Genomic DNA, 21,414 nt, shown 5'->3' with positions numbered 1-21,414 from the left:
TCTTCCCGATGACCCGAAAACATTGAAATGCCTTCTCTGCTATTTAAGTGAACAGTCATACATTCTGTCTTGGATGTTATGGAGTAAGTCCTAAATGCAAAAGCAATTCTAAATTCCAATTTTTCCAAAACAACAATTAGACTTTTGCTTTTCTTAATGGTTATAACTTAAGATCCAGAGTGACAGAGAGAGGTATCTTTTAACCATTTCTTATAGATCTCAGACTGACATATCCTGGATCTAAGGTTAGGGGGCTTTCAGAGCTGTATGAGAATTTCATACTCATCTTTCCTATGATTACTAAAAATACACACTGTCATTTGAAACTTTAGCCACTGACCAATCCCCAAGATATTTCAGTTATGTCTGTCTCCCTGGAAGAGATCTGTGTGTGTGATGGTAGGCTCCAAGAACACTTTGCTCATCGATGACATGACATTCTGACTTGTTCATTGAGCTCTCTATTCAGGTGGATGCTGAGCCAGACCGATTTAGGATCTCAATAGGAAAGGAAAATGATCAATGGAAAGACTGAATACCCTGTGGAATTTAGACTGAAAAATGTGGACAGTGGTGATGAAATCTTCTGGCTGTTAAAGTTCTTCTTAAAGCCTCTTCTAATCCAGTCTCTTACATAATACAGCAGCATCCCTACCTCATGGTCATCTAGGCTCTGCTTAAAGACTTTTGGTCTTGAAGAATTTCTCTTGACAGAAAACTCACTACTTTGTGAGGCAATCTATTTCATTGTTAGCCACAATCATTATATGATTTTCCATATTTCTCCCCCTACCCCCCCGTGGCTGGGGTTAAGTGACTTGCCCAGGGTCACACAGCTAGGAAGTGTTAAGTGTCTGAGACCAGATTAGAACTCGGGTCCTCCTGAATTCAGGGCTGGTGGTCTATCCACTGCACCACCTAGCTGCCCCCGATTTTCCATATAATTAAAGGGAAATTTGTACATGTTGATTCAATTTTGTTCTCTGAAACTACACAGAATATTCAGTTTTTTACATTAAAAATTTTATAATCTTTACAGATTCCTTTAATTACATTGTTATTATTATTTTATTATTATCATCATCATTACTTTGCCTTATCCAGACTAAACATTCTTATCTCCTCTAGCTGTATTATAGTGCAGACCCAATAATTTGTCAATATTACTTTGAAAATGTGGTGTACAGATTTGAATGCCAATAATCCAATGCATGTTGGCTAGCACAAAATAAAATGGACTGTGCTCTTTCTTCGTGTAAACATTGTAAGCAGACAACTTACAGCTTTGATTCATTAAGTTTATGTGATGACTAATTCCCCTTTCTCTCCATGAATCTTCACAATAACTTCTGAAGGTTTCATAGAATCCTAGAATTGGAAGAGAATTTAGAATTCTGTTTTAGTCTAAACCTATCCTGAATCTTAGTACAGCATTCCTGGTCAAGTGATTATCCACTTCCAGCAGAACTCATTAGCTTTCTCTTTAAAACAAAACAAAGATAAAAATATTTTGTTGATGCCTTTTAACTTTATTTCAATCATTTCTCACCCCCTCACATTCCTCCAAACTTGCAATATAAATACTAACAGAACAGAAAAAAATGCTGTCCTAGAAGTCAGCCACCTCTCTGTTTCGTTATCTCTTCCAGGCCTTCGTTGGTTTTTCCATTCCTCAGAGTTCAGTTTCCTTTTAGTCACCTATTTACTTGCATAATTATAGTCGTTAACTGAAGTGTTCAATTTTGCTTCTGCTTATTTGCTCTACACAAATTTATACAAACCTTTCCATATTTCTCTGAATTCTTCATATTTGTTATTTCTTTCAGCACAGTAATACTATATAACTTTCATATACCATGATTTTTTTTCTACCATTATCCAATTATTGGTTATATATTTTTAGTTCTTTGCTACTATGATACATTCATTATTATCATTATCATAACATTTTTGTTATGTATTGGAGTTTTATTTATACCTTTAGTTTCCATGTCTAACAGTCAGATTTCTGAGTCAAAAAACATGGTATTTTTTTGTCCCTTTTCTTGAATAATTCCAAATTGAAATCCAGAATGAATTTAGCTGCTTAATAGTTTCATGAATGATGCATGAATCTCCTTATACAGCCCTTCCAGTATTGACTTTCTTGATTCTTTTTTTCATCTTTATTCACATGCCAGAGTAAAACTTCAAAATTGTTTGTTTTTGTAAAAAAAAAAATTTGTGAAATTGCTTTTAAGTAATTTGGAATTTGTTTTTAGGGGAATATTTGTAGTTAGCAAATCTTTTGAAAATTATAATCTTAGATCACATTCAGTGAAAAATAGCTTAGTGTTATATCATATATATTTAATATATTTAATTCTCACAATGTCAGTCTTATAGTGTCAATTCCTTATATATTTTTGGATCTTAGACTTTTACCAGTTATATTTTATGCAAATGTTTTTCTACTCCCACTTCTTGAATTCAAATGTCTTTCACTGATTATAATTTATGAAAAGGCTTCAAATTTATGTAGTAAAAATGTCTGTTTTCTTTTATAATGTATCCCTTGTTGGGTTAAGAATTCTTCCCTAGTGAGAAGTCACCAGCTTTTTATTTTTTTTAAATTCATTTTATTTGTCTTTACAGTGAAATCATTTCAACCCATCCAGCCCCATATTTAACCCTCCCTTGTGACAAAGAAAAACATTTGATAAAAAAGCTTCTCTAACAAACTCATTCTCTCTTGAGAGAACCTATTCCATTTCTAGATAACTGTAATTACTAAATTCTTCTTTATATTGAATCAAAAATCTACCTATTCTTATCTGAAAGCCCTTTATACTTGAAGACAATTAGTACATTCCATTGCCACCCTTTCTTTCTCTCCTCTAAGCTCCCAGGATTTCTCTTCTCCAAAGTAAATATCAGTTATTCAGTTAATAAATATTGCTGTACAAGAAAAATCATATCATTAGGTGAAAGGAAAAAAACCCCCAAAAGTGAAAATACTATGCTTTGACCCTGTGTGCAATTCTTTTAAGCATTATTTCCATATTTGTTCTCCCTTCTTAATAGTCAAATAACCAAAGCCTGACCATGAGAGATGGATGAGCTCTCCAAATCTCAGCTTCCTCATTTTAATATCTATAGTACCAAGAGGGTCCTTGTCAAGGTCAAAATGAGGTCATACATTTAAGACATTTTCCAACCTAAAGTGATACATAAATGTCAGATTACATCATCATCAGTCACTATAAGATGATTCCTAAGAACATACCCTACAGATAATGAGTGTACCTCATATATTCCCAGTCTCCTCCTCAGCAGACACATTTATCACATTCTTTGTTCATCTACTCTGCTCTGTAAGTAATGGTCGGATGTTGCATTCCACAAGGCCCACTCCTAATTCCTACAGAAATGTGGTCACACTCACTTGTTTCCCTGCAAGGAGCTGCAAAAGCAGTCCACATGTCTCTCCCTCAGTTTCCTATTTTTTAACATATTGCCACTTTCATTCAATTAGTCAATCAATTAGCTTTTTAAATTTTTAAACACTGAATGTGTGTCCAGTCTTAGGTGAGGTCCTGGGGATATGTACTTAAAATTGAGATAGTTTTTGCCTGCAAAGACTCTATATTCTGATGGTGAACTTTTAATTCCATAAGAAGCTGCATTTTAATATTTCTCTTGGTGTTTCTAATGACCACATCAGCTTGTGTGACAGCCAACCCATGGGATTGGTAACCAAGGTTATGGTTACAGTTAGCAGTCAATCAACAAGCATTTATTAAGAGCTTAATATATACCAGGCTCCGAAATCCATGAGGTTAGTTGCCCTCATTTTGTCTTGTGGACTTGGATTTCTGAATGGAAGTGGGGACTTCTAGGAAGGAAGCTTTTTTTACCAATACTGTACCTTGCTGTCCTGGAGACTTGTCTGGACCACTAACCACTGGGACGCTAAGTAACTTGCCCAGAACCACGCTTGGTATTTCTCAAAGTTTTGGCTTGAACCCACTTCCATGCTGGTTCTCACTTCAACTTTTAATAGGAATAAATTTAACATTTATCCCTATTGTGTTCTACCTTCCTCTGCCAAAATGTCATTCTTTGACACAGCATGAAGGTGACCATGGGTTCTTGGGAGCCATGCCAGTGGACTGCAAACTCCAACAGTGAAAAGGCTTTGAGAACAGGCTCAGTGCGACATTTATCATCCACAGAACCTCATAGATAAATTCAAGGAGGCTCACTGCCAAAATGTTGGTTAACAAGTGATGTGTTTTATTTTTTAGCCACGGTAGCTTATTTTCTAAGCTGCAAAAAATGTTATTATGTGCATAGATAAAGGGAATATATACATTTCAGAACTTTGAAATAATTATATCATTAGCCTGTAATCCCCACTACTGCGGAGGCTAAGGTGAGTCGGTTGAGCTGTAGAGTTCTGAGTTATAGTAGGGATAGAAGTGATTAGGGTAATTAATACAAAGCCAGGAACCAATATGATGAGCCTCCAAACCAGAGGGTCCACAGGCTGCCTCAGGAGAAGCAAATTGGCTCAGGTCAGAAATGGAGCATGTCAAAGCTTCCAAGCCAGTCAGCAGTGGATGTGGACTTATGGGAGACCACAGCATTCATTTCAGGCTACCTGAGATATGGAGACCCATTCCCTCTCTCTCCTCTCTCCCCCTGTCTCCCCTCTCTCCTCCCTCTCTTCTCTCTCTTCTCTCTCTTTCTCCTTTCTCTCCCTCCCTCTCCTCTCTCCCACTCTCTCCCTCCCTCTCCTCTCTCTCTCCTTAAGTGAAATCAGTAAAGTTTTCATTGTATTTTATTTAGCTCATCATTCTAGTCTCTTGATATCTTTTAGGAGCCTGATTCTATAATTTATTACTATCTTTCCCATCTTAGTGTCATCATATTTTTTTGATTAAAAATACCATCTGTCTTCAACTAGTGGATAAAAATATTAGACAAGTTCATCTGCAGGTCTCTGGAGGCTTCCCTTCAGGTGGATATCAAACAGTCCTTAGCATTGTTAATTCCAGTGCAAAAATGTCTATTTGTGGGAAGGGACCACCAAGTAAGCCAAAACTAACTTGTCAAGATTAAACTTCTCAGGTATTAGTCCTAAAGTGATTAGAACATAATAGTTAATTAGCTTATGATATGCAGAGCACTATACCAAGTACTATGAAGGTCTACTAAGAAAAATAAGACAGTTCCTTACTTTGGGAAGCTTGCCGTCTAATGGCCCCATCCTGCAAATAGCTGTGAATATATAAGCCCTGTACAGGATTAAGTGGAAAATAACCTATCTTAGAATTAAAGGAGCTTAGAAAAGGCTTGTTATAGAAAGCTGGGGTAATAAGCACCCAATGAATAAATTTTACTTTAGAAGTAATGAAAAATCTTTATCAGTGTAATGGCCAGATTTGGTCTCAGAGAAAAAAGATGAGTAAATGAGTTATGTTCCTTTTTTTGAAGAGGTTATGGATAATGGTTTGTCCGTGCCGGCCATAGTAGCTGTGTTAACTTGGTTCTGCTCAGTGGTACTTCCTTGTCGTGGCAGGGTGCTCCCTTTGGGGGAGAGGTTTGCAGAGGGGGGACATCCACCTGGGAATACTTGTCATGCAAAAGCCAAGGGCAAAACTTAAAAGAAGAAACCTTACCTAGTCCTAATTCCTAAACGTGATTCATATTCACCGGATGATGAGACATTCTTTGAATGTGGCCACCTGAAATTTTAGGCCTGAAAGTCAATTTTGGCCTTTTTTCATTCTTTAATGGACAAATCCCTCCCTCAGCTTATAGGTGATGATGAGAAGCCAAGCTTGGATCTTTACCTTAACTCGTCTTGCATTTTCTGAGTCTGTGAGGAGACATACCTTGGAGACACATCATTAGTCCTGTCCATTTTGTGTGAATGTGTTTCTATATATTCCGCCTTAGAAATTGTACTTTTAAAGCACAACTTAAAAACTATGCTATGCCATCCTCTTCTAATAGTCATGGGCTTTTAATAACTGCATCTGAACTATGAAGATTAGAGGGAAAAGTAACTGTACATGTTAATGGATTTTTCAGGTTATAAATAGCCTCAGAAGAGTTTTCCTTCAAAAATCCATCTCTGTTTTGGGTTGGATTGTTTGCTTGCATATTTTATTTGGCTGTTTATAGACTAGTCTAAGAAATCATTACCTTTCTTGTCATTTTAGAAAACCTATCAGTGACTAAGTACCTATGTCACAAGTTCAAGTAAAAACAAGGATTGGAGCAAATTAAATATGGATTGAGTATAGTGGCTGTGGGTGATTATATATCCTCATTGCTGCCACCTTTTGTTGTTTACATTTTATTCCTTTGTATTGGTATCTATTTTTTAATTCCCTTGACTCTAATAAAGCATTAGCCTAGAGCAGCTGCTCCCAAACTTTTTTGGTGCCAGGACCCCCTTCATCTCATTAAAAATTATTCAGGACCCCAAAGAGCTGTTGTTTATGTGGGTTATATCCACCTAGATCTAACGTAGTAGAAATTAAAACTTCTTAATGTTGTTATGAAAATAGTTTCAACTACAGATGCTCTGAAAGTGTTTTTATGATCTCTAGTGATCTCTTTGAGAACCACTGGGCTAAATAATGTGAAATTAAAAAGATTTGGCCCCTGTAGTCAAATATGTTTTATTTAAAGTGACAAGCAAGAATAGGAATGACACTTACATAGAGTGACATCTTTATCAAACACTCTCAAAGATTGGGGCCTATTTGATTTTAAATGTCTTTTTTTATATTCCTTTTTCCCAAAGTTACCCATCACGATGGCAAAGCAGGGAGATAGAGTGGAAATAGCCAGGGAGGTTTTAGGAAAACCAAAACAGAGACAAAGCTAATAAGAGAAAAGAATTCAGAAATGGAACTAAAGGCAATGAAATGCAATGACACAAAAGACTGGGTATGGGATCTTGTTGTTAATTTTCTCTGTGACTTTGGGCAGTGTAGTAAGAGTGTAAGAGTGGCCAAACCACTGTTAGATGTACTCTGTTGTATTTATCAAGGTAAAGATCATTCTTAGCTGGAGGGGCCCATAAGCCACTGTTTGCTGACCCAACAGTGATTGGATATGGAAGACCTGAATTCAAATTCTGCCTCAGAAATTGTCTGGTTGTATTACCTTGAGACGTCATTAACCTTCTCTGTAAAACAAAAGGGACTGAGCTCAATGACCTCTAAAGTCTCTTCCTGCTCAGAAGTTATGGTTGTCATAAGTGATGCAGCAGTACCCAAGATTTTTTGATGTGGCCAGGAGTTTGTGTGTAAGAATCCACTTTGTCTAACATACAAGTGTGTTTGTGGAGAGCATTAGAGGTTCTGAGCGTCTTGTTAAAGTAATGTCTTCAGAGTTTGAGAAATGAGTAATGGGCCAAATATATAGTTGGTTCAATAGAAAGGAGAGTGGGGGGTGGGAGTAGAGAGGAAGAAGGAAACTAAAAAAGAAGCAGCAGTCACTGTTCCCTTAGGTGAGTGCCAGCAGTAACCTGATTCCAGGATGCACGCTGAAACCCCAGGCTTGGGGTCACATGGTATGGAGTGAGAGCACAGCAGGGACCTTAAGGTGACTTGAGAGAGCACACAGAGAGTTCATTCTCTGTGTTGAAATGGGGCAGACTGGGACTGGGGCTGGACTCGCAGGTGAGTGCATAAGAAAAGACAGAGTGTGGGAGCCAGAGAGATGGGCCTGACTACCAAATGAGAGCCTGAGATTATTGATGTAAAAACACTTTTTATAAACTAAAATGTGCTATACAAATCTGAGTTGTCTTTTGTTTCATTGGAGGTCTTGGGGTTCCTTTCTTCCACCGACTAGAATTCAGTTCCAACTTTGAGCTTGAACTTTCTCGTGGTTTTTGCTTCTTCTAGATCTAATAATGCCTTGATTCCAGGCCCTTGCAGTTTAGGGACATAGGGGAAAAGTAATCTGACGCCTGTGGTTCAGGGATTTAGGAACTTCTTCCTCCTTTTGGGATTCAAATATTTCTCAGCTTCCTGGATACTACAATTTTAGTTCATTCTACCTTCCCTAAACTTTGCCTTGTCATCTAAGAGTATTGATATGACCTCAGGATTTAGTTGTCCTGCTGTTAAATAGTGAAATAGAAAAACTCTACTATGGCTGTCTGATCAGAGGATCTGGACTGAAATCCTTTTCCTAGTGCTTAGCCATTTTTTTTTTGTTTGTTTGTTTTAGGGAAATGGCTTCATCTGGGTTTCTTCAGTTGTAAAACGAGCTGGTTGGCCCCCAAAGTGCCCTCTAGCTTTATTTAAGTCTTGGATCTTCTGGTCCTTTGTTTGGGATGCAGGGAGAGCAAAAACATTGAGATGAGGCAAGATAGATGTATTTTCCTCTCACTTCTTTCTTGTTGGAGTTGTGTCTGTGTGGAAGTGGTTGGAGGCTTCCCTTCCTGAGTTCACTTTTGGGGTAGGAGTGGGGAAGACATATAAAGCAAAGGCAAACAAACTTAAAAGGGCTCTTTTCCTCTAGTTCATCCTCAGGTCAGCTGAAGCCTCTGTGTCCTCCACCAGAGCCCCTCTCAGCCTGGCCCCCAACTCCCCTTCCAGTCTTATCACACCTATTCCTGCTCCTCATACATAGCATTCCACTCCTGACTCCAGGCATTTATCTTCCCCCTCTCATCTGCACCTCTGAACTACACTGGCTTTTTTCAAGTCTCAATTAAAGAAGAATTTTTTGTTTGTTTGTTCCTCCTTTTAAGGTTATCTCCAATTTATCCTGTATATGTGGTTGGTACTTAGTTGCTTGCATATTATATCTCCCATTAAGAGTTCCTGCTCCTTGACAATAAGAAATGTTTTTTGTTTTGTTTTTGTTTTGAGTCTTTTTTTGTTTTTGCTTTTCTCTGTGTCTGTGGGCCTTAATAAATGCTTGTTTATTTATTTATTTGTTTAGCATCTCCCCATAACATTTGGTACAGTGCTTGGCACTGTATATGGTTGTAATAATAGGATTCCAGGCAGAGTTGTTATCTGCAGATTGGACCAAGATAATAGGTTTGCATCCATGATGCTCATTACTGATTGTTTAAAAGATGTCATAATTTAGGAAAAAAGGAAATCTAGCGGGGTAATTCACAGATCTGGATTAAATCTCTCCATATATATGTATGTATGTAGATTTAGGTCTATCTCTACATATAATTTATATACACATTCATATGTGTATGTCCTGTCATATTGACTTAGACACCCATCCCAATCCCTGAAATCCTAATTAGTTTTTAACATCTCATACCTTACTATGCTATGCCCCTATGAGAAAGACTTCTTTTAAAAAATTAGACCAAAAAAATGCATCTAATCCTGCAGAATGCAGGAAGTAAGGGAAGTAGAGATTTGATAGACTAACACGAAATATCCAGCTCTTCTTTGAATGCTCTGTGGAGATGATATCTTGCCGTGTCCTCCTAAGATGGAAGGAAGAGGGAAGGAGTGAGAAAGCTCTGGTCCAGTATAGTGATAGGATTTCTTACTCTTAAGCTCCAGAGACATGAAGCAGCTCCTTAGATTGCATAATGAAATAGGATTTCTTTTTTCCATGTTAACCATAAAAGACTTTGAAATTAAATACTTGAATTTGGTGATAGTCATTAGTTCGTTTCCTTAGCCAGGTTTTGTTGGTGTTCAGAAAACAAAAACGTGGTAGTTATAGGCAAATGGATAATTTTGGCCTAAGTCTGATTCAACTTCTCACCTTTGGCCCAGAAATATCTCTGTTCACAGGTCTGTTTCCATAGCCACCATCTATCTTTGTACTCGGTGGCATTCTGGGAATGGTGACTTAAGGGGCCTTTATGACCAGGAACATCAAGAAATTTCCTCTGTAATTTCTAAATATATTGATCAGAAAATAATATTGTGGTTTGATGGAAGAGCTAAAAATAAATAAATAAAAAGAACCTTTCCTTCAGGGAATTTACATATTTATTGAACTCTTTTACATTTTGTCTTTTATTATAATTATTGGTGCATTTCTATTAAAGTTATACACTTACAAATTCCATGGCAAAGAATAGCTTTGCAACTCCCACAGCACTCAACTCTGTGCCTTTTATATTGTGGGTACTCAGTATTGAATTGGTTGAATACATTGTGCTAATTAGAACTTCCAGGAAAGATTGGACATCTTTATTAGAACAAAAGTGGGCAACTAATCTCTCTTAACAATTTGTCTTTCCCTAGGCAGGATTGCTAAGCATTGATTTCAAGTGAATACCCCAACTGTAGTTTCTCCTTATTTAATAAAGAACTGGAAATTTCCACATTTGGAGACCTGGCTTTAAGATTATTCTTCAGACATTTTTGTTCTGCCCCTAGGGAAGAGATAATAAATTGGAAATTGTAAACTTTGCAAATGCAAGTTTTCTCATGTAATTATCCTTCCATTTTTAATATTCACATACCTTGTGCATGTGGGTTCTTTGTGTGTGATGATACAGCTACAGCAAATGGGACACCTGGACTTGAGTTCTGAGCACCTTTGACACTGAGGGTACTATATACATAGAATGAAGCAAAAACTCTCCACCCTTTCCCCTGCCAGGGTACATTTAGGGCAAGTGCTAAATTCATACCTCTGGCAGATAGACATGGAAGAAGTGCTGTTGCTTCCCAGACTTGAATTTTATAAAATATTTAATTGAAGCACCCAATAAAGAAGGCTTGCAGAGAAAATACTATATTTGGGACTCATAGTTGCTTTTTTTCCTCCTTTAGGTCGGCTCTCATCATCTGAAACTTAATCGAGGTCTAGAAGCAAATGCCCCTGCTTTTGACAGGTAGGACTTTAAAAAAATTTTTTTAACTTGTCTTTTAGCAAAATTAGTACTAATCCTCTTCATTCAGAAAGATAATGACTTAGTGAACACAACATTGGACTTTGTGTCCCGAATCAGGATTTATTACTGAACCAAAAGGACATTTAGCGGGTCCCCATTTTGTGATTCAGTTTGCATTTTTTGCAAAATGACTATTTTATTTGCCAAAGGCTTCACCAGAAGGGAAATGATGATAGAGTAGTACTTTGAAAGTACTAGTTATATTCTTTCTAATGAATAAAGTCTTGCTCAAATGAACTAATTAAAGAAAAAAGACAATCTAAATTAAAGGGCTTATGCTTTAAGGAAATGACATTTTAGAGCTAGCTATATGGTCTGGGTAAGACATCATGCAAGGAACTGAGAACCTCAGAGGAAGAAACCTGTTTCACAGAACCTGCTTAAGGGTTAGCATTTTATATCTTTGGGACTTTTGTGTGACCTTTTAAATTCTCTAGTTCATGGTACTGCTGTGTGAGGGGATTTCAGCAAGAATGATCAGTCTTGTACCACTGACATTCATGGATTTACTTGTGAATAGTAATCAAACTTCCTTCCTTCATGATTTTATTTATTAATTAGCAGTTGCTAGTGAGAGTATAGCTTATGAGAAGAGTTTTCTAAATGTCCTTTTTTTCCCCCTTTAAGGTATGAAATGTAAGATTGTCATTTTCTTTATGGAAGCAATTTATATAGCACTATTCATTTAAATCCTTGTTATATTGAAGCATTCCTCTTTTTAAATTAACATTTTAAAGTGGAGTAATGAGAAATTTGGCTTAATTGATCCCACTACACATATCAGTGTAGATTTCATGTAAACTGTTGAACAAAAACTACACATTTTTTTGAAGAGAACTAAGTAAATATCACTACTCTTTTAGGGGAGCATGGACTTTTAATGAGACATTGTGTCCTATCAGTGTTGAACTTGGAATTATGAAGATCTGGTTGGGCTCAAATCCCACCAGAAATACTTTTTACCTTTGTGACTCTAGAAGAGCCATTTAGATTTCCTGGATTTTAGTTTCCCTGTCAGTAAAATGAGAAAGTTTGACAGAGTACACTCCATGGTCCCTTCCAACTCTTAAATCTATGATATTCTCATAAATTTCTGGAGGAGTACTATTGTTCCTTATGTCTTCATCTTTCATTTGGAATATGACAGACCTTCCTAAGCATATTGTAACAAAATGTCTCCAGATCTAGTCTTTGGTGTGGTGTGTCCAGGATCTGTTAATTTTGCAGTCTTTTAATGTTTAATGTGCTGAGAACAGAATTTTTGAAAATCTGTGCTGATCCGAAGAATGTTTTTTTAAAAATCTCTTTTGAAGTTCACACGATCGAACTCTTGGGTTTTCTTTAGTGTTCTCTGTATGTTGATATTTAGTTCTTGCCAACATACTGTGGCTATGAGAATAGGCTTATGTTGTCCAAAGACAATTTAAAAGGAGTAGTAGGAGAGGGGATGGGGAAATGCTTTGCTATGGGCAAGGCCATAGTATTACTGAACTCTGAGATTTTTATTATTATTATTATTTTTTCGGTCTTGTTTTGTCTTAATGAGAGGCATAGGAGTGGAGAGAGAGGAAGGGAGAGAATTTGGAACTCAAAGTTTTAAAAACAAATGTTAAAAATTGTTTTGCATATAATTGGGGGAGAATATAAAAATGTTACTGAGATTTTTTTTTGGTGGAGGGGGAAATATTGTTATTAATGAGTTATGAAAGAGCCAAACCTAGTTATATTCACATTTTTAACTTTTATTCTGATTAGTCTAAAATATAAAAATAGTTACATTCACATTTTTAACTTTTATTCTAAAATAGTCTGAAATATAAAAAATGTTACTAATGACATTTTTTTTTGATGGAGGGGGAAAGATTGTTAATAGAGTTGGTGTGAGTTATGGAAGAACTAAACCTGGTTACATACACATTTTTAACTTTTATTCTGATTAGTCTGTTTTATCCCTTTGTAACTCTTCAGTTGAAAGTCAGCAAGTATTGCCTAGTAGGAAAAATAACACGTAGGAGTCAGATATGGTTTCAAGTTCCTAGTTTGTATCTTATTAGCTCTCTGACCATTTGCAATTCCCTTAATTTCTCAGAATCTGAATTTTTTCATCTGTAAAATGAGGATAAGATCATGAGGATTAGAAGTTTTTCTATGTGAAATGCTTTGAAAGCCATTGCCTTAATATCTTTTAAGTCTGGTTAGTAGAATTTGTAATTAGCTATCCATTATGCTATTTATACCCAACTGCATAGAACAAAAACAGGATTCATAAATGTTCCCTAAAATCTCCCAAGTCCACTACACAATTTTGTCATCAAGTCTTCTAATCTCCCCTAAAGAAGTATGAGATGTGGCATTTAAGAGTGCCTTGTCATTAAGATTCAAGTCAGCTACTTTCACTTAACTTGAAATATCTTAATACCAGTTTAAAAACAAAAACAAATCCCCTAATATCAAGCCTAATCACCAGTTACTCCACAGGGTGGTCACTTGGTGATGATAGCACATTTTTTTCCTCAGTAGTATAGTTATTTTTCCAATTACATGTAAAAATCTTTTTTAACATTCATTTTTGTAAGATTTTGAGTTCCAAATGTTTTCTCCCTCCTTTATCTCTCCCCCACCCCAAGACAGTAAGCAGTCAGTATAGGTTATACATGTACAATCATTTTAAATGTATTTCCATATTAATCATCTTGTGAAAGAAAATTTAGAACAAAACAGAAAAACCATGAAAAAGCAAACAAAACAAAAAAGGTGAAAAAATAGTGTGCTTCAATCTACATTCAGTCTCCATAGTTTTCTCTCTGGATGTGGATAGCATTTTCTCTCCCAAGTCTGTTGGAACTGTCTTGGATCACTGAATTGCTGGGAAGAGCTAAGTCTATCATGTTGACCATCCCACAATCTTGCTGTCACTGTGTACAAAGTGCTTGCTCCTGGTTCTGGTTCTTCACTAAGCATCAGTTCATATTAAGTTCAAAGTAGTATTTTTTAAATTGTATTTGGTATACTGTCTGTAACTATGATTGTATCTGAGAGTGGAGCCCGTCTGCCCTCATTAGACTGTCTCTTGTCATCTTGGGGCACTGTCCTGGAGCACTCTGGCTCTGCAACCATAGGAAAGCGTACCCCGCAGGCAGTCAGTCTTGTTTTATTGGTGAAATGGCATCATCATGCTGCTGCTGCTGCTGCTGTTACAGGCATATGATGCTTCTGAAAGAGCAGTATGGAAAGCAAGTGATCGTTAACCTGTTGGGAAGCAGAGGAGGAGAGGAGGTGCTCAACAGAGCCTTCAAGGTAAAGCTTTTGTTCAGCTGCTGGCTTCTCAAGGCCTCCCCTTCTGCTCCTCCATCCTGAGGGACTCCAAGGGGTGGGTGCATCAGGGTGAGGGATTTTGGCAGGCAGCCCTCCAATTCCAACAGCGGGAATGAAAGTTCCAACAAGGTAGGTGATTTCACCCCCTTGGGTTTTCTCTCTGTCCCATGAGTTTGGGAAGATGCGACTCTTTTTAACCATTGATTCATTTAACCTGCCAAGCATTGTGCCTTGCAGAGATGGGCACTAGGGATTCAGATACATAAATGAAACCATCCCTAACTCAGGATGGGAATGATTTTTGTTGCGAGTTTTTCTACAATGTGTATTTATCTAGAATATGATAAATGGCTCCCCAATTTCAATCTCTTAATTTTTTTCTAGAGGCTTAGTGAAATCTGAGCTGATTATGTTTTTGTAGATGGGATCCAAGGCAGTTTTGTAAGATACATTGCTATATCTTCTCTTAATACTTCTTTTTCTGGCCAACTAACATATTAAAATAAACTTTTCTAAACCAATGTCATGAGAGAGTTTTTCTCTTTCAGTGACTTTACCCTTAGCTGGCTCATCTAACAAGAGGTGACAATGTCCTCCCCACTGCTTTCTCAGAATCATTTTCCAAAGTGAAAATCAAGAGAGAAAGAGGGAAAAGGAGTCTTTCACTCTGCACACAAGCCTCTCGTCCAGTATCTCTAATCCTTGTGGGGAAAGCGCCTTTCCTTCTGCTAGGCGGCATATGTCCCTCTGCTGCTTTCCTTTCCTCTCGTGGACCAGTCCAGGATAACCCCATCACTTGCTGTGATACATTAAGTGTGTATTTGTGTCTTTGAGGCAGTCCTTCTTGGCTTGGCTCTGCAATAAAGTTAAATGATTGACTCGCCTGTTGCTCTCTCTGCAGCTCTAAAATCTTCATACTTAACCCACTCTAACTAACACCTATTTGTCCTGGTCTCTTGAATGGTGATGCTTCCTTTGTGCAAAGCTGTCTTGGGCTGCTCATGCTTCATTTTCAGGACAGAAGAAGTTGCCTTGGGTAAGCCACTTTTCGTGACCCTGACAGCTCTCTCCAACCCCTTCCCAGCCTCTGCCCCAGCATTCTGTTGGTATGAAACAAAGCCCAAGACCTTTTTGCCCCTTATATCCTGAAGAGGCTGTTTGTTCTCTGGAGGAAAAAAATGCCTGAAGGTTGTTAGTTACTGTCTGGCCTTCTCTTACTGCTCTACAACCTTTCCATTTGGTTATAGAATCGTGGGCTTTAAGAGCTGGAAAGGACCCTTATATCCATCCAATTCCACCACCTCCTTTTAAAGGGAAAGAAACTGAGACCCGCTCAGAAGAAAGTAGCTAGGCTGGGACTTGAACCCAGATCCTTTAACCTCAGCGTTCTCTTTTTCCCTACCACATAGCTTCCTTGGATGCTGCTTGTAGGTATTTCTTCCCTAGAGAAGGAAACTCTAGGGCTTATTTTAAATCAAAGATGAATTCCTGTTGGCCTGAGTAGAAGGCTTTTTGCAGTGAAAATTGATAATAAATATCTATTAGGCAGCAGAAGAAAGAGAGCGCTCTAAGGAAGCCACAAGCAGCATAGCATCTGGGGAGCAGGAACAGAGTCCAGCTGAATGTTTGCCCGGTTTATTTGCAAACCCTGTGCCTGATGGCTGGCTATTAGCACTAGCCCGGAAGTCAGTCAGGTAACCCGAGTTCAAGTTTACTAACTATATGACTGAGGCAAATTATTTAATCTCTTGGAGCCTCAATTTCTCCACCTGTAAAATGAGGGGGAGGGGATGTAATGGAGGGAGGGGCAAATGATTTCTAACATCTCATCCAGTTCTAATATTCTGTGATTTCTGTGGTGTAGAGACAATCTGGTGGCCAATTCTATTTGGCCAGACCTGCTTTTCCTGTCTGGTTTGTTGCTAACAGCAACAAATGAACTTTTTTTTTTTTTTTTAAATTGGCAATACTACTTTTATAGAAAAAGAAAAAAAAAAAGTCTTGTCTTTTCTTTTCCTCCCACATGGAAACTGGTAGTATTTTTGACCGGAGGCATTTATCAGCTGGTGTAAGTGTTCCTCAGATTCAAAGATATCCAGATACCAGCCTTTAAATATCTCTAAATATCAACATTCCTTTTAGAAAAGGGTGAGTGAAATGGAGGTAGAAATGTTGTAGAGGGCTTGATATCAGATAGTGAAGGTGCTGATGCAAGACTGCCCTCTTAACTCTCCTTGCTAATTATTAGGTGTGTCCCCTCTCCAAGTCTCCTTTTCCTCATCTGTAAAATTCAGAATTGAATCTGTAATTCTCCAAGGTACCTCTCAACTCTGACTGCTATAATTCCTAACTGGCCAAATGCTAAAACGTCAGCCTGTCATGGAGACACATCCCGTCCAAGCTCTTTATGATCCTGGGTCTGTGGCTGTTTAACACAGCCTCTCCATTTGCTACAAATAAGTGTCTTTGGACAGCCAGAGTGGTGCTTGAGAAGGGAGGTCTAGCACTGCACTGCTGCCCACCTCTGCTGGACCGCCCCCTTGGCTTGTCATTGTATGACCATCACCTGGTGCTACCCAGAGGGGAACTGCAGGACTTGGCTTTCCAAGTACAGAGATGCTCATCACACTTCCTTAAGAATCATGTGAATAGTTCCCAGGGAAACAGCTCTGAGGAATAGAGCTGCAACACAGCGCTGCACTTGGTGGACCTGCAGCCCTTGTGCTATTTGAAGAACAGAGCAATAGCTCCCTTTCTCACTCACTTTATTTATTTCCCTAGAGATCTGGGGGAGAATGTGATGTTTGTTCCTGCCTGTGTGGCTTAGGGAGGGGCCAGTGCCACATCTGGCTTTCCCTCTCTTTTTAAATGATTCCTTTGCCCTGTTTCAGAAAGTGTGCTTTTCATGTGCTGTTTTTGTCTTCTTTCATATTTTCTTTCTGTACTTCCTTCTCGAGAACTGGACTGATAAACCAATTTATCCATCATAAACTTTAAAACTAACCTAACCTAACCAGTTGGGTGGTTAACCACATGAAGAGCCTGAGCAGTAAATGGAAATATTCAATCATCTCTCTCTTTTTTTTTTTTCTTCTCTCTTCTCACCCCACTTCCCTTCCTCAGAAGTTGCTTTGGGCCTCTTTCCATGCTGGAGACACACCTATGATAAATTTTGACTTCCATCAGTTGGCCAAAGGAGGGAAAATAGAAAAATTGGAGAACCTTTTGAGGCCCCAGTTAAAGTTGCACTGGGATGAATTTGACGTTTTTGCCAAGGGCAAGAATGTAAGTCCTCGGTAAGTGTCCCAATGTTTTCTTCATTTTTGTAAGTAGATTTATAACTAGAGATTATTGGCATTCTGTTCACCTTATAGCGGGATCCTTATGGTTTTCTGGATCATTTGCTTAGAATTTTGGGTTCTAGTCTTCTCCTTTAGCTTCTTCATGACTTAAAGAAAAAGGCATTATATATGTGAATATGCTTGTATATGTATGATACATTAAAAACATATAAAGATATCTTTTTTTAAATTATGAATTTTGGCATACATATGATAAATAGGAATAAATTCTATATACAAAGAACAGGGAAAGGATTACATGAAACTATGAATTTCTATCACCTATAGCTCTGTGGGGCTTTTTAAAAGTCTGGAACATTAATACAATGGCATATGGCCAGCTTTTTAATAGATGTATAATTCTGATTTGCAAGTGTTGAATCACAGATTGTCTGACCCCAATTCTAACATTTGGCAGAACAGGTTTAGCAATTAGAGTTCATTAGATTAAAGCACGAGGCCGAATTCAACACAGTTCTGTTCATTAAGAGATGAAAACCTTCCTTTATCTAGAAACCCCAAGTTTTGATTGATTCTGTATAATTTAGTAAATAAATAGTTGATTCATGTGTCTTAGCTATTATTCAAGCATATCAGTAGTGATAAAGATCCTTCCGAGGATCTGGTTTGAAGTGATCAGGATGCAGGGGGTTGTCTCCTTCCTCTTCTCCCCGCTTCAAACTTAGGACACTTATGCTAAGTCTCTTGCTGATGTAAACTGAACTTTGTAACATTGTGGGTTTTTTTCTTCCCTACCCCTCGATCATTCGTTTAGTTTCCAGAAAGGTACCTTGCGAATGAACTGTCTGGACTGCTTGGATCGAACAAACACTGTACAGTGCTTTATAGCCCTTGAGGTCAGTCCCCTGTTGTTAGAAGACTTTGTGATCTCTCTGAGTGTTTTTTGCTTCTGGGCAAAAGGCTACCATTGTTGGGCTTCTTGGAACTAGAGTAAAGATAAATTGATTTATTTGGTTCTTTGGCCAACTGCCAGGGTGGGGTGGGGTGGAGTAAGTGGACAGGAAAGGACTGATGACAGACTAATTTCTGTGTCATGTGTGAATTTGAGACATGTCTATATGTCAGTCTATGGCTTTATCCATCCATCCATCCATCTTCCTTATCTCTCTTCTTCTCCCTGTCCCTCTCCTTCTTCCTTCCTCTCTCACTTCCCCCCTCCCTCCCTCCTTTCCTTCTTCCTTCTCTCCCCTGAACAAACTGAATAAAATGGGAATTCCCATGAAATTAGTAGAACACAAAAAAGAAATTTGTAAATTATTCTTTATTATATACAAGTAGCTTTTGTTTTAAAATATATACTAAATTCAACATGTAACTTTCAAAGCTTACCCTGCTCATCTATGATGTTTTTCCTTTTTTCACATCTACTTATTAAAAAAAAAAAAAAAAAAAGTTTTTCCCTGACTTTTTTTCCCTATCCTTTTATCTTGTCCAACTCCCCTCACTCCCAGATGAGGAGAAAGAAAAGCAAAACATATGTAATATAACACATGCATGGTCAAAGAATAAATCCCCACTTTGACTATCTGGAAATGTATGTCTTATTATACACTTTGAGCTTGGTACCTACCTCTCACTTGTAGTCACTTTTCAAATGCTCTTGAGAAACATTATTTCGCGAAGTTCTTTAAATTGAGGAAATTTGTCTGTCTAAGCTGACCATATAGACTGGAACCAGAAAGAGTCTTCTACCATTTCATTTTACTTATGTAAATGAGATCATGGTCAAATTTTTCAAGAGGAGCTTGTTATTTTCCTTCTAAACCCATTTGCCTTTTTGACTAAGCTTTCTGGCACTGCCGTTTGCTAAAATCCTCCGTGTTTTAAAATTTTATTATTGCCTTTCTTTTCCCTACCTGCCTTATTTATCCAAATCCTTACCATTCTCCTTCCTTTTTCACATTTTCTGCCCTTTTCAGTTTCTGATGCTCCCCTCCACCTCTTAGCAATCCTATAACTATTCTTTCCTGTCTTTCCATATTATCATTGCCAGTCTTACCTTCTCCAAGGATAGTTTGGGTCATGTCAGATTTTTGTGCAGAATCATCAGGGCTTCCTATTACCTGTCAAATAAATTTCAAAATCATCCGATTTTCAAGAGTCTCCCCAGTTTGGCACCACCCTGCCTTTCCTTCCAGCCTTGTCTCATGCTACTTCCTTCCTTGTTGTTTGTGTTCTAATCGGACTCAACCCTTCTGTCTCCCCAATACACGTTATGCTCGCCTGCCTCCACGCCTTTGTTGCCTAATCCTAATCTTTCTCAGCTATTGACTTGTTGTTGTTGAGTCATTCCTGCCACTCTCTGTGACCCCATTTTGTTTTTTCTTGGCAAAGACACTGGAATGGTTTGCCATTTCTTTCTCTAGCTCGTTTTACTGGTGAGGACACTGGGTAAAGTGACTTATCTAGGGTCACTCAGCTGGTAAGTGTCTGTGGGTGGATTGGAACTCAGGAATTCTTGACTTCAGGCTCAACATCTTGTCCATTGTCCACCTAGCTACCTGTCCTTTAAAGTTTAACTCACGCTTACCTTCTCTATGAAGTTTCCCTGATCCCTCCTATAAGTAATAACCTTTCTTCTCAGACCTCATTTAACATTTAAGTTCTGTTGATTCCACTTCCTGAATCTCTCTTTTATTATTTCTTCTCGTGTTGTAAATATAGATATAGATAACTATATCTATCTATATCTATTTATATTTATATATTTATATATCTATGTCTATATATTTATATCTACATATCTCTATATTTACATCTATCTATATCTATATATCTATCCATAGCTCTATATCTGTATCTATATATACATTAACTAGACTGAAAGCCCCATGAGTGAGAGGACCATTTCTTACCTAATATTGTGTGTCTCCTGGCACCTTATTCAGCATTTTGTATATAAGAGGCTCTTAATTTTGTTGAATTGACTTGAAACCAAGTCTCTTTCATTCCTGTCTCTCTTAGGTTCTTCTCTTACAACTGGAGAGCCTGGGCCTGAATTCAAAGCCAGTCATTGAGCGCTTTGTGGAGTCATACAAAGCCATGTGGTCTCTTAATGGTCACAACCTGAGCAAAGTCTTTACAGGCAGCCGGGCCTTGGAAGGAAAGGCCAAGGTAAGAAGGGGTCTCCGGCTCAGCAGGGCCGCGCTTTGATGAGGGCCTCCCGGGAAGGCGTGGCAGGCTGTTCAGAGCACTTGTTTGTTGCAGGTCGGGAAGCTCAAGGACGGGGCTCGGTCTGTGTCTAGAACCATCCAGTCCAATTTCTTTGATGGAGTAAAGCAAGAAGCCATCAAACTGCTGCTGGTTGGTGATGTCTACAAGGATGAGTATGCTGAGAAAGGGAGGATGCTTATGGACAGCACAGCACTTTTAGGTAACCTGCCTTCCTGTACACACACACACACACACACACACACACACATACATGTCATTGGTACACTCTGTCACCTTCTGGTGACTAAATAAAATGGTTGGTAAGGGTTAAGTCAACTTTGAACAAAAATGGCTTTTGAGGGTTAAAGACCCAGACCTCATGAGCAACCTGGTTTAAGAGTTCTGCTAATTAGCTTTAGGAATTAGGAAGAATAGTAAACTAGGCTCAGAATCGCAACAATGACTTTAGTAAATCTCCAGATAATATACTAGAGTTTGAGGGTTGTTCCTAGAACAATGAATGATTAAATGGAAAAAATAAAAACCCCCAACAACAACCAATTATTATTTATGCATCTTAACAAATCTCTGTAGCTCGCTGTCTTTTTAAAATTTAGTATTTTATTTTTCCCCAATTACATGTAAAAATAATTTTCAACATTTAAAAAATTTTGAGTTTCA

General features: G+C 37.9%; 1 protein-coding gene across 3 annotated transcripts in view; it reads left to right on the top strand.

Annotated features, from left to right (window-relative positions):
- The window catches only part of SYNJ2 (synaptojanin 2), a 130,857-nt gene that overhangs the window by 65,614 nt on the left and 43,829 nt on the right, over nt 1-21,414 (top strand). For all 3 annotated transcript variants that reach the window (XM_074309431.1, XM_074309430.1, XM_074309432.1), the window contains exons 6-11: nt 10,782-10,843; nt 14,104-14,200; nt 17,342-17,514; nt 18,335-18,416; nt 20,545-20,694; nt 20,788-20,953. In XM_074309431.1, the coding sequence (XP_074165532.1) occupies nt 10,782-10,843; nt 14,104-14,200; nt 17,342-17,514; nt 18,335-18,416; nt 20,545-20,694; nt 20,788-20,953 (730 nt within the window). The remainder of the gene's footprint in view (nt 1-10,781; nt 10,844-14,103; nt 14,201-17,341; nt 17,515-18,334; nt 18,417-20,544; nt 20,695-20,787; nt 20,954-21,414) is intronic.

Source organism: Sminthopsis crassicaudata, chromosome 4 (genome assembly GCF_048593235.1).
Source record: "Sminthopsis crassicaudata isolate SCR6 chromosome 4, ASM4859323v1, whole genome shotgun sequence".
NCBI classification, from domain to species: Eukaryota; Metazoa; Chordata; class Mammalia; order Dasyuromorphia; family Dasyuridae; genus Sminthopsis; species Sminthopsis crassicaudata.
Note: the sequence above shows the minus strand (reverse complement) of the source record. Positions and strands in the feature narration are given on the sequence as shown.